We start from the raw sequence: 27,548 nt of genomic DNA, 5'->3' as shown, positions 1-27,548 counted from the left end.
TAAATAAATTACTGAACTGAAAGTAGATCCATATGACACATTCGAGAGCTTCCGCTACTTAAATAGTGCCAAAACATACCGCCACGTTTATTACTTTATCGCATGTGTCTTATTGAAATTCACTGTACTTAAAGTAATAGACGGTGCAAAGTAATTCTATAATCAAATCCAGATCGTGTTTATAAAAGTAGGCTTTTGACTAAAACAAAGCGCAGACTTGGCCGGAAGTGACATATGTCGGATGGATATGCAAGTGCCGGTGGAGTGTTTCATTCTTCCTTTTCTTCCGTGGCCGCCATCGAGTTAGGAGCGTGGTTCCTGGCGTGCCGTGAAAACTTACAATAATGGTGAGCACAGTGAATGTTTTTTCACCGTTTTAAGCGCGTTTTCAATAAAGCTTCTTCGTTGTATTGTTTTACGTGCATAAAAGTCACCATTTGTTCGTTTTTGGATGAAATATTACACGTTAGCTTGCTATGCTTGCACTACAGCGGTTCTCGGGAGCCATTTTGATCGAGTGCGGCGTGTATACACGTGTAGTCATGATTTGGCAGCTGACTGCGTTTAGAGGTTATTACATCGAAATTCAATTTTAAAGAAAAGCTATTCCGTCATTTTAATAAACCTAACGTCTTATCCAAACAGAATTTGACAGCCTTGAGATTGTGTAAGAACTTAGTTGAAAATGTTAGCTTGCGTGTTGTGGCCTAGTCTTATTTTTGAACGCAGATATTTCAGTTTAGGCGTGTAATTGACAAGTATTAAAGTGACCGTTCACTTTAAAATAATTAATGATGTTTATTCATTCTCAGGATAGTATAATGAAACATTAAAAGGAATACATGTTAGAGCAGCCTTAGGATAAGTCGTAGCACAGTTTAACTATCACTTTAATTTACAGCAGTTTATTAATATGCTTACTCAGTAACTTCATGTTTTGCAACTTATTACATTTTTACCCACCAAATTTTAACTGCTACTCTTGCTATGATGGTGTAATTTGCGTCCGACTCTGTGTTCAGTGACAGATGCCTACTGTCTCATGCTGGCACAGAAGGTTGATGAAAACAAAGACTGAGCAAGATTCAATATTATAACTGATGAATAAACTTGTGAACAAATATTTGAAGTTATTCATATCTATTTTTATTCATTTCAGGCTTGTGCCCGACCATTAATCTCGGTTTTCTCCGAGAAAGGAGAAAGATCTGGCAAAAATGTCGTTCTGCCTGCAGTGTTCAGGGCTCCCATCCGCCCTGATGTTGTGAACTTCGTGCATACCAACATGCGCAAGAACAAGCGCCAGCCCTACGCTGTCAGCGAACTGGCCGGTGAGTGTTTTAAATCAGCAGAGTTGAAATGTTACCATCAATGATGATATTCCACTTCTGGTCCGTGTTTCTGACAACTGATTATAATGGAAGTTCTGAGAAACGTTTGTCTCTTTTTAGTATATTTTACTGTTACATGATCAAATGTTAACTACAAAATGTGTGTTTCAGGTCACCAGACCAGCGCTGAGTCTTGGGGCACAGGAAGAGCCGTGGCCCGTATTCCCCGTGTGCGCGGTGGTGGCACCCACCGCTCCGGACAGGGTGCTTTCGGAAATGTATCCTATCGATCGCAATATTTACTTGATTATAAGCAACCCTTGCTGTGATGGTGTAATTTGCGTCTTACTCTGCGCACAGCGACAGTTGCCTGCTGTCTCATGCTGGCGTGGAAGGTTGACGAATATTAAGACTGAGCTGTTTCACAGATATATGCTTAAAAATTAAGGCCTGTTCACACTAACAGAAATGTTCAGCAAAAATTTGATCTGGAATTTGAGAAATCACAAAACAACGAAGGGAAATGCAGAGGCTACCACGCCACTGAAATGAACGAAGCTCCCATATTTTGCAGATTATTGCTGCTGAAAATGGTCAGTTATTGTCATGTTTTGAACTGTACGAATCAGTCGGACCCTGGAAAAACGTTTGGAGTACTATAGACAGCCAAAAATAACACATCAAGGAGAAGAGCAAAACATGTCTGAGGAACAAAAGGCATTTGTAGTTTGTCAAACTACATTTGTGTTCTATTCATTTCCAGTTAGCTAGGTGAAATATTAGATTAATATATTAATACTTAACTTAAGCTTGTGAAATATTATGCCCCTTCCTGCTTACGAAGTCCTTCTCAATATGATTTAGCAGCTTCCACAAGTGTACATTAGCAGGATAACGTATTCAGTAGTACATTAACCGTGCAATCCATGGTGTTTACGTTCAAGTATCGCCAATATGGCAACGCATCTAGGTGACTGACCAAATCGTGACGCAAGTGCAAACCCTCCATTGTTGGGCAGTTTTCTTCACAGTGCATTGGAAAAGATATTAGTATGGTTTTCTGCGAAGAGTGACACTGACTATGTAAATGTTTGGATATTAAGACGATAGTACACCCCAAAATAAAATAAGATATGTCCTTAATTACTCCCTCTCATGTCGTTCCAAACCCGTAAAACCTTTGTTCATTCTTGGAACACAAATTAAGATATTTTTGGTTGACCCTTTAACAGCCAACTATTCAAATCAAAATGCTCATTGCATCAAATTTTCACACTGAACATTCACTTTTGTGTGAACAGGCCTTTCATGTAAAATGTTGACCCTTGACTCTACTGTAGATGTGTCGTGGTGGTCGCATGTTTGCCCCCACAAAGACCTGGCGCCGTTGGCACCGCAGGGTCAACGTTAACCAGAAGCGTTACGCCATCTGCTCTGCCCTGGCTGCCTCCGCTCTGCCCGCCCTGGTCATGGCCAAAGGTGAGTGAACACATTGTGTCCAGAACTGCACAATCCTTTCATTTTCTAAAAGTTGGGGTCCCTCCATGATGACAGTGCCTGTATGCACTGTATATATTATGTGGGTTGCCAAATATTGGCATTCTGCTCAATTCAGTGCAAGAGAAACCTCACTTAGCAGAAGGGCTAAGCCAAACTAATGGTTTCTCCCTTTCGAAAGCTGAGCACAGCAGTAAATATGGAATATTTGACATTACCTTCAACTTTTTAGTTGTTGCTGTTTTCCTGACTTATAAATGAATGGCATATGTTTCAGGTCACCGCATTGAGGAGATTCCTGAGGTCCCACTTGTTGTTGATGATAAAGTTGAGGGATACAAGAAGACTAAGGAGGCCGTGCTTCTGTTGAAGAAGCTTAAGGCGTGGAACGACATCAAGAGGGTGAGCTACTGTCAAACTATGAGTGAAAATGTTGCGCTTTACAAGTGCTAAGTATTTTTGGTACATATTTGTGCTCTCTAGGTTTACGCTTCTCAGCGTATGCGTGCCGGTAAGGGTAAGATGAGGAACCGAAGGCGTGTACAGCGTAAGGGACCATGCATCATCTACAACGAAGACAACGGCGTGACACGGGCTTTCAGAAACATCCCTGGTACGAGAAGTGATTTCAGTTAAAGTTTTGAACACAGAAAATTTGTTGATCTAGATGGTTGCAAAATCATTAACCATGAGGTTTGTGTTGTCAGGCGTCACACTGCAGTCTGTGAGCAGACTGGACCTGTTGAAGATCGCTCCTGGTGGACATGTTGGTCGCTTTTGCATTTGGACTGAGAGTGCATTCCGCAAACTGGATGACCTCTATGGCACTTGGCGCAAAGCCTCCTCCCTTAAAGTGGACTACAAGTGAGTATCCTTTACCTTGGAGGATAGGTTGTGCGTTGAACAACAGTGATGATCTTCAACTTAGTCCGTGTTTATGAACACCGTGATATTATCAGAAGTTCTGAGTGAAAAAATAAGGTGGTCTGAATTAAAATTTGTAGATATCGAGCATAAACTTATGGACTTACTATCTTATGTTTCAGCTTGCCCATGCACAAAATGAACATCACAGATCTGCACAGAATCCTGAAGAGCGATGAGGTCCAGAAGGCAATTCGTCCTGCCAAGTAAGTTTTGGTTACTTTGATCTATAGTCAATGTATCATTGCAGTGATGAGGTTTCTACTTTGGTCTGTGTTTCTGACTAATGATGTTTTGGAAATCCTGAGCCATCTTGCTTTGAAACTCAAAAGTTTTTTTTTTTTTTTTTTTTTAGTCTGCAGTACAAGTAGAGTAACAAGTTTCTTTATGCAATTGTAGACACAAGATTCATCGCAGAGTGCTTAAGAAGAACCCTCTGAAGAATCTGAGAGTGATGTTTAAGCTCAACCCCTATGCCAAGTCAGCCCGTCGTCGTGCTATCCTGGCACACAACCCTGAAGTAAGTACCCTTGTGGCCCACAAGTGTCACTATAGTCTGATAACAAGCAATTTCTAAATCTGTAAATTTTGTGCAGATCAAGGCCAAGATGCTGAAACCCAAGAAGAAGAGGGTTATCAAGAAGCTCAAGGTCAAGAAGACTGCAGCTGCTCCAGCACAAGATTAGAGCTCTCAAACAGATAATGACAAATGATTCCGAAATAAAACAGCTGCTTAAAAATTCTGAAAGATCTGTCCTTTTTAATGCACTGCATACCACTTAAGCACTGCCACATTCCATCAGTTGTCATCTGTTAAATAAATCTTTTATTATAATATACAAGTTTGTATAAGTTATGACTGATTTTTCTCTCACTTTGTGAGTTAAAGGCTGCAAATTCACCATTGAAGTAAAGCAGAACACAAAACATTACAAAGAAATAATGCAACCGGTGTAGCTGATAGTGCAGTCATAAACTTTAGAATTAAGAGTTTAAAAAGTATAACATCATGATCACAGCAAGTTGACACTTAAGAAGATCCCTAGCATTTTGCGTGTAATTTCAGCCTTGATAGCGTTTGCAGTCGACATTAAAATTAGATTTTGTAGTAAGAAAAATAAAACACATTTTTTGTCATAGGTCTTACGGATGCTATCAAAGCATTTAACAACTGATATTTGGCAGAACAGATTTCAAGCGTCCTATCGGAGGTGTAACGCGTTGTTAATTACAGCAGTATGCTTGTTTAATACTCAAGACAACATCTAAAATAAGGGGTGTATTCCAGAGGCAGTAGTTTGCTGTTGGCCTCTGGACTGACTGGTAGGGTGGAGCTGGAGATGTTGCAGGTGAAAAAACACTAAATGGTTGCCGTAGAAAAAGATGGCTTCGCTCACATTCCCACACTGTGAGTTGGAGTTGCTGGCTGGTTTAGCCCAATGGTGCTGCATAACCAACCAGCAAAGTCAACCTCCTCTGCCTCTGAGTTCTTTATGAAAGAATGGACCTGAAAAAAGATTATTAGATGTTAGTTGTATGAGGTGCATTCATTGGAAAAATATACACAGTTGAGGTCAGAAGTTTACGTACACCTGGCAGAATCAACAAATTGGTAATTAGTTTACCAAAATAAGAGGGATCATGCAAAATGCATGTTATTTTTTATTTAGTACTGACCTGAATAAGATATTTCACATGAAGTATGTTTTACATGTAGCCCACAAGAAAAAAATAATAGTTGAATTGATAAAATGTATAACCTTGTTTAAAAGTTTACATACACTTGATTAGTGATAGTTGTTCACAAGTCCCTTGTTTGTCCTGAACAGTTAAACTGTGCTGTTCTTCAGAAAAATCCTTCAGGTCCCACATATTCTTTGGTTTTTCAGCATTTTTGTGTATTTGAGCCCTTTCCATCAATGACTATACGATTTTGAGATCCATCTTTTCACACTGAGCAACTATTACAGAAGGCTCAAACGCTAACTGATGATTCAGAAGGAAACACAACGCATTAAGAGCTGGGGGTGAAAACTTTTGGAATATGGAAGATCAAGGTAAATTCAACTTATTTTGTCTTCTTGAAAACATGCAAGTATCTTCTGTAGATTCTGAAGGGCAGTACTAAATGAAAAAAAAAAAAGATATTTAGGCAAAATAAGAAAAATGTACACATCATCATTGTGTTCAAAAGTTTTCACCCCCCGCCTCTGAATGCATTGTTTCCTTCTGAAGCATCAGTGAGCGTTTGAAGCTTCTGTAATAGTTGCATATGAGTCCCTCAGTTGTCCTCAGTGTGAAAATACGGATCTCAAAATCATACAGTCATTGTTGGAAAGGGTTTAAATACGCAAAAATGCTAAAAAACAAAAAAAACAAAAAACAAAAAACAAAAAACAAAACAAAGAATGTGTGACCAGGGACCAGAAGGATTTCTCTGAGGAACAGTGGGCAGTTTAACTGTTAAGGACAAACAACAGACTCATGAACAACTATCATTAAACAACAACTACAAAAAAAACAGCTGTGGATCATTCATGTAACAAAATAGTATTAAGAATCAAGTGTATGTAAACTTTTGAAACAGTCATCTTTTATAAATTCAACTATTATTTTCGCTTGTGAACTGTATGTAAATGTCTTTTATGTGAAATATCGTATTATTCTGGTAAAATAATTAACATTTTGCAGATTCTGCAAGGTGTATGTAAACGTTTGACTTCAACTGTACATGAGAGTTGACAGAAAATGATTGTTCCTACCATCAGTTGCTTGAGGTCTGCTCTTTCTGCTGGATTTTTGATTAAACTGTGCAAAACAAGGAAATTCAATTAGGATTAAAAATATCAAAATATTGGTCTGTCTAGTGTGGAGGCCTTGTGAGGATAGTGTGATGGAAAAAATATCAGATGGGACTTTTGGGGGGGGGAAATTGGGATTTTTTTCCCATTCTCTCAAAACTTTTACGTTAACTGATAATCTATGAGTTCTTTTTTTAGTTTTCTCACAAAAGTATTGCTTTCCCCAAGAAACTCTGCATTCACTCAAAACACTGAAATAGTTTTCCATCACCATGTCCATTCAGCGGCTCTACAGCAACAGATTTCAAACTGGTTTTAGTTCAACCACTAGATGGTGCAGCAAGCACCACTGAAGAACAATTTGTGAATTTAGCGGATGATTTTACCCAAAGCAGCTTTCACTGCGCTCTGCATCTTTAGCAATATTCCAGTTGCCTGGGAATCAAACCCATGACCTTGGCACAACGTGCGCCATACTCTACTAGGTAAGCTACAATGCAGTTTCCTCTTACCATTTGTTAACAAAGTCTTGAAATTCTGTACCAAAGATGCTTGGTAGCTTGGGAGGCGGCTGAAAAAAAAAAAAAAAGAAGCGGCTCCATTAAGGCTAAGTGAAGCAGACAATAAATCCTCACTTTAATTAATTCACTGCCATAAAACAGTTTAGAGATCCTTTAAGCACACTGAAAGCTTACTTCATTGACAATATAGTCAAGCAGCTCAAATATAGCCATGGGAGGTCTGCTGTCTGGACCGTATGCTGAAAAGACAAACAGATAAAAAAAAAACAATAAAATTACTATATTATTATAATTTCAGAATCACCTCCACATGCATTCCCACGTCCCTGCCTACAGGATTACAAAGAGACACTCACAGCTGCCGGGTCGACCAGGAGGCCTGGGTTTAGGGGGAGGTGTCGCTGGCTGAGGGGTCCCCTTCAAGGGGCTGACCAAAGATTTGCTCCAGCTCTTTGGCATCAGGCGGTGGGATGGGGAAGCGTCCGATGGCCATCTCCACCAGAGAGAGACCCATGCTCCATATGTCAGACTGGACAGAGTAGTGAGTCCCTTGAAGGCGTTCGGGCTACAGATGGACACAGAGATAAAAGGACGAGAATCATAGAGAGAGGAAATGAACATTATCATACAGGAAGCAATGTGATGAAAAACAAGAGCCTGAACAAACAATTGGCCGCCCTGAGACACTCCAACTAAAACATCCAAGGATTCATGTTGCTGGCTGAAAAATTAAACTGTCTAAAGATTTTTTAAAGTATATACACTGATCAACCAGAACATTAAAACCACCTGCGTAATAGGGTTGGGTTAAAAAAAAGACAGATTTCTTCATTTTTACTGATTCTCATTTTTACGAAACAGTACTGATTATTAAATCCCAAGAATCGATTAATCTAGCCTGTTTTCAGTTAATAAATGGAACATTGCAGCACACTTCCCATGCAATTAATCGCAATAAGCTTTGTGCTTTATTACTACTGATATGAAAAAGTCTCACATTTCAAATTCTGCTGATTTTATTTAAGTATTCAAAAAAATACTTTGCCGTTTTGGCACTGTTTAATGTGGAGTGACAGATCACTGTAGCACCTCCGTAAACTCAACTCCTCCAGTATTTTTTTTTTTTTTTTTTAAAAACCTATTTTTGTGAACTATTCCTTAGGTTTTTTGCCCGATTGAAACCAAACCAGTACAGAAAGATTCTCTGGAGAGTCAATACCAATAGTTTAAAAAAAAAAAAAAAAAAAAAAACTTTAGAACTTTCGACTCACTGTCACAAAGGGGTGCCAAAACTTTTGAAAAGGGCATGGTCGCTTTTGGTAAAATGCCTATAACTTGTAAATAAAAAGAGATATCTCTGCCAAACTCAGAACACTTATGTAAGAGCTCAATCTGAGATCACAGGAGAAAAAAAAACACAGAGCTTGGCCACTTGGTGGCGCTATAAGAGAGAAAAAACATAAAAATGGCTATAACTGCCCAAACATTTGTACTATCAACATGAAAACTGGTACGCACAGTCTTGGTCCGAAGTGCCACAAGTGTTTAAAAGGATAATTGCGTATCTCAAAAAACATGGCCGCCATCGGCCGACGAATTTTGAGCACCTGTTAGACAAGGTTAACAGAGTTCGATCAGAACGAAACTCAGTGGGCCTGTTCGACTCGCGGCCCCAAAGGTCTGAGAGAAATTTGAAAGAAATCTGCCACTAGGCAGCGATACCACATTTTTCAAGGGTTTAAATGATTGTACATTGCACTTTTTTTTTTTTTTCGCACAATATTCATATCATACAATAAAACTCCTCGTTCCAAACAATTTTAAAACCTCTAGAACCACTGGTGTCAATCAAATTGTTTATGAAAAGATTGAGAAGATGCAAAAAACCTACTTGCGAGCTAGTCCTAAGTTTGGAAAAAAACACTGAGGTACAATTCTCTGGACTCTCTAAGGCAATAATTATCAAAAAAAAGTTAAAATTTACCCTTTGGGAAGCTATAACGGGGTCGTTTAGTACAGAGGCCTGTCAAAATTTACCCCAAATCCTATAAAGTCCAGCACATTTTGTTGGTCCAGCACATCCAACATATGTGCAGGCAACACTTTATGCTGCTTTATTATGTACCTCAAAACATTCTTGAACATTTTTTGCAGTGACCCTCACACCAGTTCACCAGTGGTTGTCCTTCCTTGCACCCTTTCTGGTCGGTATTAATCACTGCATACCAGAAACACCCCACAAGACTTGGCATTTTGGAAGTGGTGTGACTCAGTTGTCTAGCCAATACTGTTTGGCCCTTGGCCTTTCCAACACATGAAATTCAAGAAGTGACTGTTCACTTACTGCCTAATATAACCCAACCGCTGACATGTGCCATTGTAACAATATTATCAATTCTCTATTAACCTCTAAGTGGTTTTAATGTTGTGGCTGATCAGTATAGAATCACATTATGAAATAAATGTTTTTCTCCAGTACGTTAGCCACACTTATTGGCAACCTTAAGGCATTTTTATGAATGAAATACCTCCTATTCATATTTACATTTTATTTTTAACTCACCAGGGTGAATAGGAACATGAAATTGTCCAGCCATGACTTCCTGTTTCACAGGAGTATAAATATGAGCTAACACAAAGACCATTTCCCTTAATCATTCATCAGAATGAATAAAACCAAACAATATAGTTCTGATATGCAAACTATGCTGAGCTTTACAAAAAGTAAAGTGGCTGTAGGGAAATAGCTAAACTATTGAAAATTCCCATTTCCACTATTAGGACTATAATTAAGATGTTCCAATCAATTGGAGATGTTACGAATCTGCCTGGAAGAGGATGTTTGTGTTTTCAAGGATCACAGTTGGAAAACTGCAGAAATTAGCTGAGTCTTGGGGAAAGTCTAAAAAAAAGAAATCTCCAAAAACTCCAGCATATTCAGCTGTCAGACAGTACTGTACTGGAACTTCAAACTTCAGGTGCAAACAGATTAAATAATAGAAAACAGAGCTTTTTGGTACACATGAGATGGATTTAATGGGATTCACAAGTATAAAAAAACTACCCCATGGCCAACATTAAATATGCAGCTGGATCTTCGAAATTTTGTGGGCCTATATTTCTGCTGGAGGTCCTGGACATCCTGTTCAGATATATGGCATTGTGGACTATCAAATACCAGCAGATTAAAAAATCAGAAACTGAATGCCTCTGCTAGAAATATTTTAATGGGCCATGGTTGGATCTTCTATCAGAACAATGATCCAAAATCATCATAAAATGGGTCAATGGTTCGGCCATGGCCGTCCCAGTTCCCTGACCTGAACCCTTTAGAAAATGAGTAGGGTGAAATGAAGAGAAGAGGCGCCTTGACATTTGAAAGTTCTGGAGTGATTCTGTATGAAGCAAGGTCTCTGATCTCTTGCCAAGTGTTCTTTAACCTCATCAGACATTAAACGAGAAGACTCAGAGCTGTCATCTTGGTAAATAAAGGTTGCAAAAAGTACTGAATAAAATGGGGCCAATAATCGTGGCCAATGTGTATTTGAGAAAAACATTATTTCATGAGATTTCTCCTCTTTTTTAAATTGTTTTACTTCAGTGAAATACATTTTTAACAATATATTAACATATATAACAATGGGGTTTTTTTTAGATAAATTCTTGTGCTGACATCATTTCAAGATGGCCACCAAACAAACCAAAAAAACAACAACAGGTTACAAAAAAAATGCCAAGCAGGTGCATGGGAACATATTTTTCCTGCTAGACAGGATATATTTTAGTAAAAATATTTGATAAAATTGGTATTTTTGTTGGGAATGCAAACTTACAGACATGTAGGACCTGGTGCCCACGAACGAATTGGCCATGGAGTCAATGAGCTGTCCACTCACACCGAAGTCACACAACTTGATCTCACCACGCGAGTTCACCAGTATGTTAGATGGCTTTACATCTGCAAGACAAGGGCAAGGTCTTCCCTTCAGTAAACACAATGTCAACAGAAAAAGTAATGAACAGCTATCAGTTTGAGATAACACGACACTAGTCACCTCTGTGCATAATCTTGTGTTTCTCCCGCAGGTAGGACAGGCCTTTTATCACCTGCATGAACGGAAAGAAAACAGGTCCAGAAACATTAAACACTCTACCTCAGCCTTGCTTTCTGGAAACAGTCCATAAGAGACCACTGAGGATATTGTTAAGAAAGGTTGCAGAGATACCAACCGCAATGCTAACTTTGCCCAGTATTTGTTCTGGAATCTTTCCAGCTTTCTTCAGGCACTGGTCCAGCGAGCCGCCATCCTACAGTAAAAGATTTTGGATGGAGAAATATTCAGCAGGTACACTTACAGAAGTCAAAAGTTTACACCCCCCTTTCAGAATCATTAAAAATGTTAATTATTTTACCAAAATAAGAGAAATCATTAAAAAAAAAAAAAAAAAAAAAAAAAAAAAAAAAAAAAAAAAAAAAAAAAAAAGCATGTTACTGTTTATTTAGTACTGACCTGAATAAGACATTTCACATAAAAGATGTTTACATATAGTCCACTAGAGAAAATAATAGTTCAATTTATAAAAATAACCCCGTTCAAAAGTTTACATCCTCTTGATTCTTTATACCGTGTTCTTACCTGTGTTCTTTGAATGATCCACAGTTGTGGTTCTTTGTTTTAGTGATCAGGGTTGCCAGGTTTTCACAACAAAACCTGCCCAATTGCTACTCAAAACTAGCCCGAAACTAGCCCCATTTCAAGGGCTAAATATCACATTATTTGGGTCGATTCAACCTGCGGACATCTAAAACAATCCAAGGCAACACTGTTAAGGTAGCCCAACTTGGCAACACTGTTAGTGATAGTTGTTCATGAATCCCTTTGTTTGTCCTGAACAGGTAAACTGCCCGCTGCTCTTCAGAAAAATCATTCAGGTCCCACAAATTCTTTGTTTTTTCAGCATTTTTGTGTATTTAAACCCTTTCCAACAATAACTGTATGATTTTGAGATCCATCTTGGAACTGAGGGACTCATATTCAAACTATTACAGAAGGTTCAAACGCTCGCTGATGCTCCAAAAGGAAAAACCATGCATTAAGTGTCAGGGGGTGAAAACTTTTGAACAGGGGGATCCCATGGAACAGGGATTTGTGGGACCTGAAGGATTTTTCTAAAGAACAGCAGGCAGTTTAACTGTTCAGAACAAACAAGGGACTCATGAACAACTATCACTAAACAAAAAACCACAGCTGTGGATCATTCAGGTAACAACGCAGTATTAGGAATCAAGGGGTGTACATTTTTTATAAATTCAGCTATTATTTTCTCTTGTGGACTATATGTAAACATCTTTTATGTGAAATATCTTATTCAGGTCAGTACTAAATAACATGCATTTTGTATGATCCCTCTTATTTTGGTAAAATAATTAACATTTTTAATAATTCTGAATTTGACCTCAACTATATATGCACTAATGCTATTAAATGTAATGTTTTAAGGACACTGAAAATTACACAACCACCCTACAATGGTAAAAATCCATTCACGACATTGACACTGAGAGAGGACAGTACCATGTTCTCCATACAGATGCTGATCTCTCCATCACTGTAGAAAGCCCCGTAGAAGCCCACTATGTAGGGCGAATTACACTCATGCAGCACCTGCAGCTCTCTGATGATCTGATTCCTTATTGCTGGCTTGATCTCTAGGTGGATCAACTGCATGAAAATCAGAAAACTATATTACAAGTAGGCAAAATGTGGAAATTTGTTATTTTTAATAAAAATCAACCCCTGAAACTGAGGAAACATTTACAAATTAATGTTTTACATTCATACTGATGTTTACCATGTTGCGATTTTGTCTTTATAAGCACAAAGCATAATGCTGAAGCCTCATTAATTTCTCTCAGTACCAGGGAGAGCTTCTCTCTATAATTGCCAGGGTGTCTGCATTTTATAGTTAGCTGATAAGGGGTTGCTTCTCTGCATGCATACTGTCAATTCTTTGTTTCATCTATGCTGTAAATGAGCTGTTTGGAGTTTGTGTGCTGAATGCACTTCAGCTTGTTTTCTTTGTTGGGCGGTCTCACATTAAGGATGATTTGTTTCATTACACTATGTAGTGGAGTAGTGGTCATTTGGCTTAAAAAGTAGATTTTTTCTAGGACAAGATTGTTTGGAAAAAGTCATTACATGTGCAATATACGTCATGGGATCAATTCTGCATGCTAAGAACAGAATGTCATGGCTTATTGCTGTAATGTCTAACTTCTTCCGATCTATAAAAAGACATGATGACATGAATAGCCAATGCCTTTAAGAGATATTGGAGAGGCTGCACTGGCCTCAGGAAAGCAGCTCTAAACTGCATCTGATCGATTCATGGCTGGTAATGACAATCAATGGACTTCAGTGACCTTTCTTGCAAGTTTAAAGCTGAAATGAACACCATCTCTGGTTGTAGCAGTTTGCTTTATCATAACTTACCTTCCTGGCCATTATGAAGCCTGAGGGTCTGTGTAGGACCTTGAATACCACTCCTCCATTACCTGCACCCAACTCACAAATCTTCTCAAAGTCATCATCTTTTAACTCGCCAACCTTCTGCTTCTGGGTGAGGAAAGCCTCCAGGCGTTTCTTCTGCTGCTCATCCAGTTCCAGTTCTTCTAGTTTCTTCTGCAGAGCTTCCAGATTTGTTCTAAGACACAAACAAAAAAAAATCTATTTAATTTGCAAAGTGATTAAATTCAATGGTTCAATCTATACTTCAAAATAGCCACGGGGGTCTACAGGGCTCCTCTCTGTGGTTAAAGTAGGTGTTTCAAATATTAAAGGGATAGTTTACCCAAAAATGAAAATGCTGTCATTAATTACTCACTCTCATGTTGTTCCAAACTCATAAGACGTTGATCTTCGCAACACAAATTAAGATATTTTGATGAAATCCAAGAGCTGGGTCTTACGGCTTTGGAACGACATGAGAGTGAGTAATTAATGACAGAATTTTCGTTTTTGGGTAAATTATCCCTTTAATAATCAGTAAGGCAATTTTGTTAAATTATATTATTTTTCCTAAGGATAATTATGCTCAATTATTTAATAAGGCTTTCTACTTAAGAATTTCTTTCAAAAATCTTTTTTATTCATTACAATATCAGGAGAGTTGTATCACCCTGGAATTTTTTATATGCATTACATATTCACATGTAATTTTTAAATAAATTAATGAGACAAAAATACATTATGTCACTGACACTTGAGTCATTTTAGGAACTACAGTCCAGAGTTGTTGTTGTTAACAAAAACTAAAGTTACTAAAAATATTTTAGGTAACTAAAAAGCTATGGAAGCCTGTTTTAGCCACTGAATTAAAAAAAAAAAAAAAAAATTATAATTTTTATAATTTTTATTTAATATTGTGACATCTTTTTTAATAATTTACAATTTACATCTTGCAGTTCTGACTTTTTTTCTCAGAATTGTGATACAAACTCACAATTTTGACTATTTTGCTCAGAATTGTGAGATAAAGCTCGCAATTCTGATAAAAAAAAAAAAAGTAAAAGTAAAAATTGTGAGTTTCAAGACATCTTTCAAGACAAGTCTTTTTCCCCCTCAAAACTGGAATTTATAACTTGCAGAATTGACCAATTCTGACGTTTTTTTTTCTCACAATTGCATGATATAAACTCACAATTGTAAGAAAAAAGTCAGAACTTATATTTCTTACTTTTTTCTCGCAACTGAAAAGTTTATATCTCACAATTCGGAGATAAAAGTCAAAATTGTGAGATATAAACTTTTGCAAGAAAAAGTCAGAATTGCAAGATATAAACTCGCAATTCTAATTTTTTTTTTTTTTCCACAATTATGAGTTTATATCATGCGATTCTAGGAAGAAAATTTAGATTTGTGAGTTTATATTTAGCAATTCTGACTTTATAACTCGCAATTGAGAGTTTAGATCAACACAATTCTGAGAAAAAAGCCAGAATTGTGAGTTTCTATTTTACAGTTCTTACTTTATGTCCTGCATTTGAGTTTATATCACATAAATCTGAGGGAAAAAGTCAGAATTGTGAGTTTATATCTCACAATTGTGCATTTACATCATGCAAATCTGAGAAAAAAGTCTGAATTGTGAGTTTATATCTCGCAGTTCTGACTTGCGAGTTTATATCACGCAATTCTGAGAAAAAAAGTCAGAATTGTGAGTTTTTAATCTCGCATTTCTGACTTTTATATCACGCAAATCTGAAAAAAGGCAAAATGCAAGTTAATATCTTGCAATTCTGACTTTATAACTGACAATTGTGAGTTTATACCACGCAATTCTGAGAAAAAAAGGCAGAAATTCTGACTTTATTTCTTGCAATTGTTTATATCATGCAAATCAGAAAAAAAATCAGAAATGTAAGTCTAAATTTTTCAACTCTGACTTTATTTCCCACAATTGTGAGTTTATATCACGCAATTCTGAGAAAAAAGTCAGAACTGTGAGTTTTTAATCTTGCAAATCTGACTTTATTTCTTGCAATTGTGAGTTTATATCATGCAAATCAGAAAAAAAATCAGAAATGTAAGTCTAAATCTTGCAACTCTTGACTTTATTTCTCGCAATTGTGAGTTTATATCACGCAAATCTGAGAAAAAAAGTCAGTATTGCGAGTTTGTATCATGCAATTGTGAGAAAAAAGTCAGAACTGTGAGATAAAATGTCTCAATAATGTTTTTGTTTTTTATTCAATGGTGGAAAGGACTTCCATAAAAACCTGATAGAAAGTAAAGTAATATTACATATTAAACAAAAGAATAAATACTGCCCTAAGCTAAAATAAAATAAGCTGAGGTTAAAGTACTAAAATGATCTAAAAATAAATCACAAAAGTACATGCAATTACTAAAACATAATAATAATATATAAATAATACTAAAATGACTCTGTTGCAGTCTTAGGCTTGCTTTATATTATACATTATTATGTCCACATCAAAAATTCCCCTCTTGTGATCAGTCATGAGCCAAAGTTCTTGCATGCTGAAACATATTCCAATCCTCAAGGCAGAAAACATGCAGGAATATTGAATAGGTTATTGTACAATGAGTCCGTAAGTGGTGTGAAGCCTTATAACATCTTCCTAAAGCTCTGTCTGAGGAAACAGGGAGTTCCTCTAAGCATGCGAGCCTTTCCCTTGGCCCTGTTGTCATGGTGATGTATTTCCTTAGCTTTCTGCTGGAAGAGCGAACTTCCATGACCCTCCGCTCTCCATCCTCTCTGCATCTCCTCCAACAGCACTCTGTTCTTCGCTGTTGCATAACTGCATTCACCAGGTGGAATGAACCAATTAGAAATCTTATGATTCAGAAACTGATACTAATCAGGAATTATTTAGACTCAATCTTAGGTTTTTACCGCAGCTTGTGTTCTCAAAAGCTTTGGTGAAAAAAAAAATCTCATGCTGTATCTCCAAATGAATGTTTCAGGATCATGATCGGACACCATGAGCCTCAAGGGCTTTTAAGCACCGAGTCAATTCAGATGTAAAACATGTTGTCCTGCTCTTCAACAATGTTTCAGTTCACAACAAGTGACACTCACACATAAATTTACATCAAAGCTTGCTGATCAGTCTGCAAAATATCGCAACATGTAAGCTCCAGGACAGGACTCAGGTGGATGAAAAACAGCACAAGTACTCCGGGATGTCTTTGTCTCATCTATATGCAGAATGAGGCGAAGTGTTTTCAGTTTTGACAGCAAGGCCAGATATAACCATGGTTACGAGGCTGCTGTGTGGGTGTAAGTGGGTGGCGTGGACACGCTGTGGTAGAGACGTGATAATGGTGAAGGACGCAGAAGATGCCAGAGTGGAGAAAAATACTTCACAACTCAAACCTTGTGTTGCATGTAGGAGGCCTCATCTGGAGTGATACCAGCCAGCGTGAAGAGCCACAGAGGATGTAGAGCTCACAACAGAGCTCTACTGCCAGATTTTTTTTGTTGGCCTGATCAGAACAGTAGTTCAAATTTTTACTTGCCTTGCCGACATTTTTTACTTACGGAAACCCATTACCACCACTGAAAAAAATAAAACTACGTAATTAAAACTACTTTTTATTCACACAACTTTTAGTTAAGTCATACAAACTCGCAATTCTGAGAAAATATCAGTCTTTTTTCCTCTTCAGAATTAGACATTATAACTTGCAATTGCAAGTTATTATTTCACAATTTTAGGAAAACAAGTCAGAGATGCTAGATACAAAATTGCAAGTTTATATCCTGCAATTCTGACTTTATAACTCACAATTTCGAGTTCATTTCTGACATTATAACTCACAATTGCGAGTTCATATCTTACAATTCAAAGAAAACAAGTTGGAATTCCAAGATATGAAATTGCAAGTTTATATCCTGCAATTCTGACTTCATACCTACACTACCGTTCAAAAGTTTGCGGTCAGTACATTTTTATTGTTTCTTTTTTTTTTTTTTTTTTTTTTTTTTTTTTAAATTAATACTTTTATTCACCAAGGATGTATTAAGTTAATAATTAAAAGTTTATTAAAAGTTAATAATAAATAATTTACATTGTTATAAAATATTTATATTTTGAATAAACACTGTACTTTTTAAACTTGTTATTCATGAAAGAATCCTGAAAAAAAAAAAAAAAAAAAAAAAAAATCACAGGTTCCAAAAAATATTTGGCAGCACAACTGTTGATATTATCCAACAATGATCCTTCTAATAATAAATCCGCATATTAGAATGATTTCTGAAGCATCATCTGACACTTAAGACTGGAGTAACAGCTGATAAAAATTCAGCTTTTCATCACAGGAATAAATTCTATTTTAAAGTATGTTAACATAAAAAACATTATTTTATATTGTAAAAACATTTTGCAATATTACTGTTTTTTTTCTATATTTTTAATCAAATAAATGCAGCCTTGATGAGCATAAGAGACTTCTTTAAAGACTATTACAAGTCTTACTGACCCCAAACTTTTGAACGGTAGTGTATATCTTGCAATTCTAACTCACAATGTGAGTTTATTTCCCGCAATTCTGACCTTATAACTCATGATTTTGAGTTGATATCTCACAATTCAGAGAAAACAAGTCAGAATTGCGAGATATAAACTTGCAATTCTGAAAAAAGTCAGAATTGCGAGTTAATATCCTGCAACTCTGACTTTATAACTCACAATTCTGACAATTCTATATCTTACAATTCTGAGAAAACAAGTCAGAATTGCGAGATACAAAACTGCAATTTTATATCCTTCAATTCTGACTTTATATCTCACAATTGCCAGTTTATATCACACAATTCTAAGAAAACAAGTCAGTATTGCAAGATACTAACTCACAATTGTGAGAAAAAAATCTGAATTGCGAGATACAAACTCACAATTCTGAGAAAAGTCATAGTTATGAGATTATATCCCACAATTCTGACTTTATAACTCACAATTGCCAGTTTATGTCACACAATTCTGAAATGTACATGATATTAACTCACAATTGTGAGAAAAAAAAAACATCAGAATCGCGAGATACAAAATTGCAAGTTTATTTCCCGCAATTCTGACATTATAACTTACAATTCAGAGAAACCAAGTCAGAATTGTGATATAAACTCGCAATTCTGAGAAAAACATTTATTTCCTGTAATTCTGACCTTGTAACTCACAATTGTGAGTTGATATTTCACAGTTCACAGAAAACAAATCTGAATTGCGATATATACTCACAATTGGGAGAGAAAAAAAAGTCAGAATTGTGAGATACGAAATTGAGTTTATTGCAAGTTCATATCACACAATTCTGAGAAAAAAACAGTAAGAATTGCAAGTTTATCTCGCAATTCTGAATTTTTTTCTTGCAATTGCGAGTTTATACCACAGTATTTTGAGAAAACAAGTCAGAATTTTGAGATATCAACTCACAATTGCGAGAAAAAAATTCAGAATTGCAAAATACAAACTCACAATTCTGAGAAAAAAAGTCATAATTAGTTTATATCCCACAATTCTGACTTTTTAACCCACAATTGCCAGTTTATATCACAAAATTCTGGTAGAAAACAAGTCAGAATTGCGAGATGTAAATTCACATTTTCACTTTTTTTCTCTGAATTGTGAGTTTATATCTCGCAATTCTGACTTTTTAAATCACACAACTGCAAGTTATTAAGTCAGAATTGTGAGATATAAACTCGTAATTCTGAGAAAATATCAGTCTATTTTTTCCCCTTCAGAATTAGACATTAGAACTCGCAGTTGTGAGTTTATATTTCACAACTCTGAGAAATCAAGTCAGAATTGCAAAATATTAACTCGCAACTGTGAGGGAAAAAAAACATCAGAATTGTGAGATACAAAATTGCGAGTTCACGTCCTGCAGTTCTGACTTTATAACTCACAATTGCAAGTTTATATCATACAATTCTAAGAAAAAAGTCAGAATTGCGACAAACTCTCAATTCTGAGAAAAAAGTCAGAATTGTGAGCTCATATCCCACAATTCTGACTTTATAACTTATTGCAAATTTATATCACAATTCCGAGAATACAAAGTCAGAATTGTGAGATACAAACTTGCTGAAAAGTCATAATTTCGAGTTCATATTGCGTGATTCTGACTTTATAACTAATAATTGTCAGTTTATATCACACAGTTCTGAGAAAACAAGTCAGAATTGTGAGATATCAACTCTCAATTGTGAGAAAAAAAGTCAAGAAGAGAAAAAAGTTGCGATATACAAAATTGCGAGTTTATATCCTGCAATTCTGACCTTATAACTCGTGAGTTTATCACACAATTCTAAGAAAAAACAGAATTGCGAGATGTAAACTCACAATTTTGACAAAAAAAGTAAGAACTGTGAGATAAAAAGTTGCAATCACCTTTTATTCTTGACTCAGTGGCCGAAACGTGCTTTACTTTTTATTGAACAATACTAGTTTATTTTCTTTTTTAATTAGCTTTATTTACATTTATATTAATATGAATTAAAATTAAATTCCAAAATATTTACATGACAATACATTATTATTTACTAAGCCAACAATGTTTTTTGCAACACGCAATCACACGGACCTCCAAAGAAGAAAAAAGAAAAGAAAAAAAAATACTCTATTATATATATATATATATATAATAATGTAGGATGTAGTGACAATGCAGCAAGCTATGCTACAACAACTTGTATGAAAGTAATAAATAATTCAATACTACTATGCAGTAAATTATTTAGTCTAACCTTTGATACACCATTACGTTCACATAAAAAGGGCAGATTCTTTCTGAGGACAGCTACAGAAAGTGCATAAAAGTGAAGAGTAAAGCTGCTCATAGTTAGAGATTCAAAAGCAGAAAAGCCTTTGAAGGCCCAAGAACAGTACTTGAAAGAATCATAACTTTTGAGTTTTTGAAGAGGTGTGTAGAAACAGTATGATCAAACACAGGAAGTAAGTGGTCAACTTTACACATCGTGCACTGGAATGTGGATGTAAACACTAGGGAGCGCCAGGATCATCTGAGGTTAGAAAGAAGCAAACCATTTTTCTCTGGGGAGGAGCACAAAATCAGAGACTGTGTTCTGTGGTCAATATTTAACTACGCTCCATAAATCATTTCTGTGGATACATCTGTCCTGTCATCCTGTAGATCCACAATTTAAACAGATCACAGACATAAGCATAATAATGGAAGAGAATTAGCGAACAGGTAGGGAATGACTGGGAATTATCAAGCTCTTTTTGATGCACTATGGCAGCATTCATACACCCAGCAGCGCTCTTAAGTAAAATGGAGAGCAGCAGATGGTGCCATGGTGTGTGTGTGGTGTGATTTTGTAACACTGTAACACTGTGTGGTTTCCTACTGATTATCTTGAAAAGACACAATGCTGCATAGAGCTCGTGGGAAACAATAGCAGCAGAGGTACCGCTGCCAATGAAAAGAGATGAAACAATATTGGCAGCGTACAAAATTAGCATTGTCAAGTACCAAATGCAAGAAAAAAACTAGGTTACTAATCATTAGGACAGCAACAGATTACCATTATTATATCACCAGAATTAAAGTCTGACACTTGAAAATGTATCACAGTTTCTACATCCGTTTCAACATCAGTAATAAGAAAGGTTTCACAAAATATTAGAATGATTTATAAAGGATCATGTGACATTGAACACTGGAGTAATGACAATTACAATGACAATAACAATTTTAAATTCTAATAATATTTCACAATCTTACTGTTTTTCCGTATTTTTCTGTAAAATAAATGCAGTCTTAAAATAAACGCATGCATCGCTGTACTCTAATGAACGTGATGGGGACTGACACAGAATAGAAGAAATTGTTGAATAAAGTCATTATTTTTGTTTTCTTTCTACACAAACAGTATTCTCGTCACTTTATAAAATTATGGTTGAACCACTGATGTCACATGGACTATTTTAACAATGTCCTTACTATCTTTCTGGGCCTTGAACGTGTTAGTTGCGTTGCTGTCTATGCAGGGTCAGAAAGCTCTCAGATTTCATCAAAAATATCTTAATTTGTGTTCTGAAGATGAATGAAGGTCTTGCAGTGTGTAGGGCCCTGAAACATGATTTTTTTCTGGATTCCATTTTTTTTCCATTTTAATTTTTAAAAGTTTTAAGTTTTACTGGTTAAATTAAAAAATATTAATTAAAAAGCACAAATTAAAATCATGAAATTTAAAACACCATTTAACAGCAATTTATTTAAAGTTTCACAAAAATTAAATTAAGGCCACATGAAATACGTATAAAATAAAATAATTAGACAGCATGATTTTTTTCTCAAATTCAGTTTTATTTTGACCAAATTCTGTTTTTCATTCATTTTCTAGATTCCATTTTAATGGTTTCACTACATTTTATTAATCAAAAACCTTAATTAATTGATTTTATTTTTTAAAAAATAATTTATTATTATTTTATTTCTTCTATTTTTTTTTCCCCCAGAAATACTGTTACATATTTACACTTTTCTCGTACAAAACATTCTGGTAAATAATTTTCCTGGTAAATATTCCTTAGAAGAATAATGTTTTTAATAATAACAAATTTCTGTCACAGTTTCTTCAAGTTAAACCAAACTTTTATTTTGACAGGTTGCTGTGAAGACTTTCAAGTTTCTGTTAGTATATGATATGATATGATGATAGTTTTTCTTCTCATGAAGTGACACATAGAGCAGTTCTACAGATTTTGTTTTATGTGTTCATATTCGGGTGGCAGAGGCTGAAATCACTGCTTGCAGTTATGGTTATGGTTGTGGCGTCTGCGCCATTCATTCACACAGACACACATAACATGCAGGATTCATATTTAAATAGTATTTTTGTGACAGACACTAGTCCATATCGCATTTTGATTGAAGTGTACTGATCTATTTTTGACTTATTCATCCAAAATTTGGCAAATTAAATTAAATTCTGCATTATACAGTAAATTCCATTTTTATGACTGGATTCTATGATTCCGTCAGCGTTTTCCACATTGCGTAAATCATAGGACCCTAGGTTTGGAATGACATGAGGGTGAAGGTGAGTAATTAATGAAAGAATTTTCATTTTTGGGTGAACTAGCCTTTTACAAATGTAACTACACTGCACAATATCATATTTGTAATTCTTTTTGCTATAGTTATGGTGTGAATTTACCTATTCTCCAACAATTACAACAATTTCAAAACTTTATAGTTATCGTTCTTGCTGTGAAAGAGCTTTTAAGCCACCAAAACAAAAATATGAAGTCTGGTCTTAAAAAACTTTTAGTTTCATTGCTGTTAAGAAAATATTTATGGCTGCTAATTCAATTCACTCTTCACTTGAGGCAGATACTATTACTGTATTACTCCTAATTTACATAGTGTAAATGCATGCAAGAGATGCTTCACAAGCAATAAGCAAGAACTTAGGAAATAATATTAACTGCACTCTTTGAGATAAACTTGCCACGACAGATTTAAAGCACAGGCTTCTGGGAAAAAAAAACGTTGTCACAGTATTTAACATTCCACTGAGCCTCTCTCTATAACACTGACTTCCACAGGATTGAATCACCGCTACACACACACACAATCACATTCCAAAGCGAGCTCGCCACAGCCTGTCCTGCTCTCCAGAAAGGAATGTAATTTTACTGTCATTCTCCCAAACACCATTTCTACAGCACTATATCCCAGCTAATACACATTACTTAGAAATAATAGCCAGTTTCTATATACAAGGACACCAACTTTATCCTAAATAATTAATAGTGTCTTAATGCCAAATGGAGGGACTACGAGAGGGGAAAAGTGTCTAAGCCCTCAAGTGAGCTCGATGAAACAAGAGGCAATGACATGCACCACTGGCTCAGGCTGTGAGGAGTGTCACTGGCTCGGCTTCAAGAGGAGAAAAATCACAGGCCTGCCAAATGAAGGTAGCACAGACAGAGGTGGTCCTCTCTGTCACCATATCTGTCTGTGGGGATGTGAAGCTGACAAACAAATCGATACATTGCCGTCACTTGCATCTATATTTGGTGGTTAGTTCAAATACCAACAATAATGACATACTGAGGTAAACTGGGTGACTATACTTGCACTCAGAGAATGATGTCACATTTATTCACATATCTATTTTAAATGTCACATGGACTATTTTAACAATGTCCTTGCCACCTTTATGTGCCTTGAACGTGGTAGTTGCATTGCTGTCTATGCAAGGTTAGAAAGCTCTCGGATTTCATCAAAAATATCTTGGGTTCCGAAGATGAATGAAGGTCTTACGGGTTTGGATAGACATTAGAGTGAGTAATTAATGACAGAATTTTCATTTTTGCATTAACTATTCCTTTAAGTTGTCTGAGATTACTCTGCGTTGTCATGTTCATTAGGAAGGGCAAATACAGTTGAAGTCAAAAGTTTACATACACCTTGCAGAATCTGCAAAATGTTGCATTTTACCAAAATTTAATGTACTTTACCAAAATGCATTTCCTTCTGGAGCATCAGTGAGCATTTGAACCTTCTGTAACAGTTGCATATAAGTCCCTCAGTGTGAAAAGATGGATTTCAAAATCATACAGTTATTACTGGAAAGGGTTCAAATACACAAAAATGCTTAAAAACCAAAGAACTTGTGGGACCTGAAGGATTTTTCTGAAGAACAGCAGGCAGTTTAACTGTTCATTCAGGTAACAACATAGTATTAAGAATCAAGTGTATGTAAACTTTTGAACAAGGTCATTTTTACAAATTCAACTATTATTTTCTCTTTTGGACTATGTAAACGTCTTTTATGTGAAATATCTTATTCAGGTCAGTACTAAATAAAAAAATAACATGCATTTTGTATATGATCCCTTTTATTTTAATAAAAGAATTAACATTTTGCAGATTCTGCAAGGTGTATGTAAACTTTTTACTTTCAACTGTATATCGATACTTTAAACCATGATCAGCAATGCAGTGGTTGGCTGGCGGCAAGGCAGCAACATAATGACATCACATAATTAAGATTAAAGAAACAGCCTGGTGAGCAAAATGAAATAAAAGTTCTAACAGATATAAAATTGGAACATTTTTCAAAAGTATTGCAATTAGGAATCAATTTAATTATGAAACAGACTTACTGTTATATGCGACAGCATTAATTACAGTTTCTTAATTCATAAGATCCATCTTAAGACATAACGGACTGTGTTTAAATTAATTGTGTATCATAAAAGCATTTCGAGATTTGAGAAGTGGCTCCTGTGATTCATCAAAGCCACCTGCATAAAAGCTCACCATTCAAATTAATGCACGGCTCAGACAAACTGTAAGTAATGTGTGTATGACTGGAATAAAATTATGAGATAATTATTCCTTCTCGAATAAACCTCTTAATGAGTCAGATTGGCTGTGTGTATTATTTAAGATCATGCAACATTTTAATTATTTACAAATATATTTTTTTTTAGGTTTTTTTTTTTTACAGGTTTATAAGTGACTGGGACAGACTTTCAGTATCACCTTCAATTGAAACAATACAAACCAAATATATATATATATATATATATATATATATATATATATATATATATACACACACACACATATATATATATATATATACATATATATATATATATATATATATAATTGATATATTTGTATTTGCATTTTTAATGTAATTTGGCATATAAATGCTTAACATTTTCATTTTCATTTTTCTAAAAAGGAAACAAATTAGTTGTTCATTTTAAGAGACCTATCTTATTTTCTCTTGTATATTTAGTATTGCTCTTTAATAAAGAAAATGACTTCTTATCCGATTACTCAATTAATTGATGGAATAATCGATTACAAAAATAATCGATAGCAACAGCCCTACTCCTAAGGACCTGTTGCTATAACAGCAACTACAGGATGAGCTTTGAAGAACCTAACAATCCTTGCTCATATCATAAACAATATAATAAAATCCAGCTAATGGAGTAATCCACCTATGAAGAACGGAACGCTAGATTTTTGGCCTCTAAATTGCAACACAGACAGCTCTAGTGTCTTTATCTCACCAGATCCGCTCCATTTTGAGCCTAATTTATGCCTGGACAACATACTACAGAGGAGAGCAGTGTTGGGTTGGCTGCTCTGTCCAAATGCGATAAGGTATTCTCATTGATCTTAGTGGCAGGAGATGCGGCCCTTTTATGTGCACCTGATGGATACTAAACAACACTAATATATGGGTTATTCCACAAACAAAAGCATGCATTTTGTTTTCCTCATAAAATTACTTAATGCATAACTGCGACCAACTTTTACTGTGTTAATACAGATATTATTCCAAGCACAGCCCCCCAAAAATAATAACTTTATATAGGTACCCTGTGACCCCGGACCACAAAACCAGTCATAAGGGTCATTTTTGTGAAGCTGAAGTTGAATAAATAAGCTTTGCATTGACATATGGTTTGTTAGGATTGGACAATATCTGTCCAAAATACAACAATTTGAAAATCTTGAATCTGAGGGCGCAAAAAAACATCTAAATATTGAGAAAATCGCCTTTAAAATGGTCCAACTGAAGTTCTTAGCAATGCATATTACTAATCAAAAATTAAGTTTTAATATATTTACAGTAGGAAATTTACAAATTATCTTCATGGAACATGATCTTTACTTAATATCCTAATGAATTTTGTTTTTTGATTTTTGCCTATTGCTACAAATATACCCATGTTACTTAAGACTGATTTTGTGGTCCAGGGTCACATACTGGAAGTAAACAAAAGTCACTTTTACTCACCAAGGATGAATTTGTGTTAAAAAATACAGTGAAATATAAATATTAGTATAACTTAAAATATGCATTTTCTATTTTAATGTATTTAAAATTCAATTTATTCCTGTGACGACTAAGATCGATTTGCAGCAGTGGTTATTCCAGTCTTCACTGTCACATGATCCTTCAGAAATCATTCTAATTTGCAGATTTGGTGCTCATTTCTTCTTCGCACACACTTTTTAGTGTCACCAACTCAAGCACAATAGCTAAAACTGAATATTTTTTGTGATATTACGCCTTGTTGTATCATATACTACATTAATTTATCTTGAGGTGCCACAATATAATTTATAATAACACTCAAAAAGATTATTTGATAGAATGGTTTAAATCAAAATCAGATATTTACTTTAAACATCACTTTATCAAACTTAAAAACCCAAGCATTTCACAAAATGACCTATATTTTGTATTATGCAAGTCAAGTAAGCTAAAGGTGATTATTATTACCAATCATTCTTGAGCTTTAACATCCTGTTGACACTTAGAATCAACACACCCTGGAAAATATCGATACTAATACCAATTGAATGCACAACACGACAGGTTTAGCAATGCTAGATCTATTAAGCAGCCCTGCCAGAGTCATATTCCTAACGAGCCAAACAATCTATGAATGAAGCAACTCTGGTTTCACGAAGTCTTCTAATAGCTTGTTCGACATGAAATGACATCGTAAGACTCAAGCCCACTCACTCTGTGGCCCCGGTTCCGTTTATAGCGTTCCCATCTGGAATTGGATTCAGCTGGATCGGCTCTGGCTTCCTCCTTTTTTGCATGATGAATCCTAATAGCTGGCTTTCACGGCAGTGAAAAGAAAAAATCAAACAGGAGCAATCTGATCCGCACACTACACCAACTCACTCGCCGACAGAGCAATGATGCATAAGCTATGAATAGCCTATCACACCCTGCCAATCGCTGTTTGCTTTACAATAAATAAATAAAGACAGAATGCATTCAACGACAACGTCGCATGGTCTTCTGACAGGCAGGAGGAAGGTTGTTTCGAAGAATAGATTATTCAGGAAGAAACGGAGTATTTCTAGAGGTGGACGACAGAGGATGGGTACAGAGATTGTCTCTTTACGTCATGA

General features: G+C 35.6%; 2 protein-coding genes and 5 non-coding genes across 7 annotated transcripts; 6 read left to right on the top strand and 1 right to left on the bottom strand.

The window, feature by feature from the left end:
• Window positions 1-197: 197 nt before the first annotated feature.
• Window positions 198-4,500, top strand: rpl4 (ribosomal protein L4). Its single transcript, XM_051134969.1, has 10 exons — window positions 198-347; window positions 1,160-1,331; window positions 1,503-1,609; window positions 2,672-2,810; window positions 3,106-3,230; window positions 3,312-3,441; window positions 3,536-3,692; window positions 3,875-3,958; window positions 4,152-4,272; window positions 4,349-4,500. The coding sequence occupies exons 1-10, from the start codon at window positions 345-347 to the stop codon at window positions 4,436-4,438; spliced, it is 1,128 nt and encodes a 375-aa protein (XP_050990926.1). The 5' UTR covers window positions 198-344; the 3' UTR covers window positions 4,439-4,500.
• Window positions 984-1,081, top strand: LOC127181263 (small nucleolar RNA SNORD16). Its single transcript, XR_007829751.1, has one exon. It is a non-coding gene; the product is annotated as a small nucleolar RNA SNORD16 (small nucleolar RNA).
• Window positions 1,367-1,434, top strand: LOC127181260 (small nucleolar RNA SNORD18). Its single transcript, XR_007829748.1, has one exon. It is a non-coding gene; the product is annotated as a small nucleolar RNA SNORD18 (small nucleolar RNA).
• LOC127181262 (small nucleolar RNA SNORD16) lies at window positions 1,653-1,750 on the top strand. The gene has a single exon (XR_007829750.1). It is a non-coding gene; the product is annotated as a small nucleolar RNA SNORD16 (small nucleolar RNA).
• LOC127181264 (small nucleolar RNA SNORA35) lies at window positions 2,893-3,021 on the top strand. Its single transcript, XR_007829752.1, has one exon. It is a non-coding gene; the product is annotated as a small nucleolar RNA SNORA35 (small nucleolar RNA).
• Window positions 3,733-3,800, top strand: LOC127181261 (small nucleolar RNA SNORD18). Its single transcript, XR_007829749.1, has one exon. It is a non-coding gene; the product is annotated as a small nucleolar RNA SNORD18 (small nucleolar RNA).
• map2k1 (mitogen-activated protein kinase kinase 1) lies at window positions 4,386-27,548 on the bottom strand. The gene is given in 12 exon segments (XM_051134968.1): window positions 4,386-5,259; window positions 6,515-6,560; window positions 7,066-7,124; window positions 7,249-7,313; window positions 7,431-7,470; window positions 7,472-7,639; window positions 10,908-11,032; window positions 11,130-11,181; window positions 11,305-11,382; window positions 12,651-12,797; window positions 13,569-13,779; window positions 27,148-27,548. Coding segments are annotated over 12 exon segments (1,188 nt in total). The 5' UTR covers window positions 27,231-27,548; the 3' UTR covers window positions 4,386-5,145.

The sequence above is a fragment of the Labeo rohita genome, chromosome 18, assembly GCF_022985175.1.
Source record: "Labeo rohita strain BAU-BD-2019 chromosome 18, IGBB_LRoh.1.0, whole genome shotgun sequence".
Lineage (NCBI taxonomy): Eukaryota > Metazoa > Chordata > Actinopteri > Cypriniformes > Cyprinidae > Labeo > Labeo rohita.
Note: the sequence above shows the minus strand (reverse complement) of the source record. Positions and strands in the feature narration are given on the sequence as shown.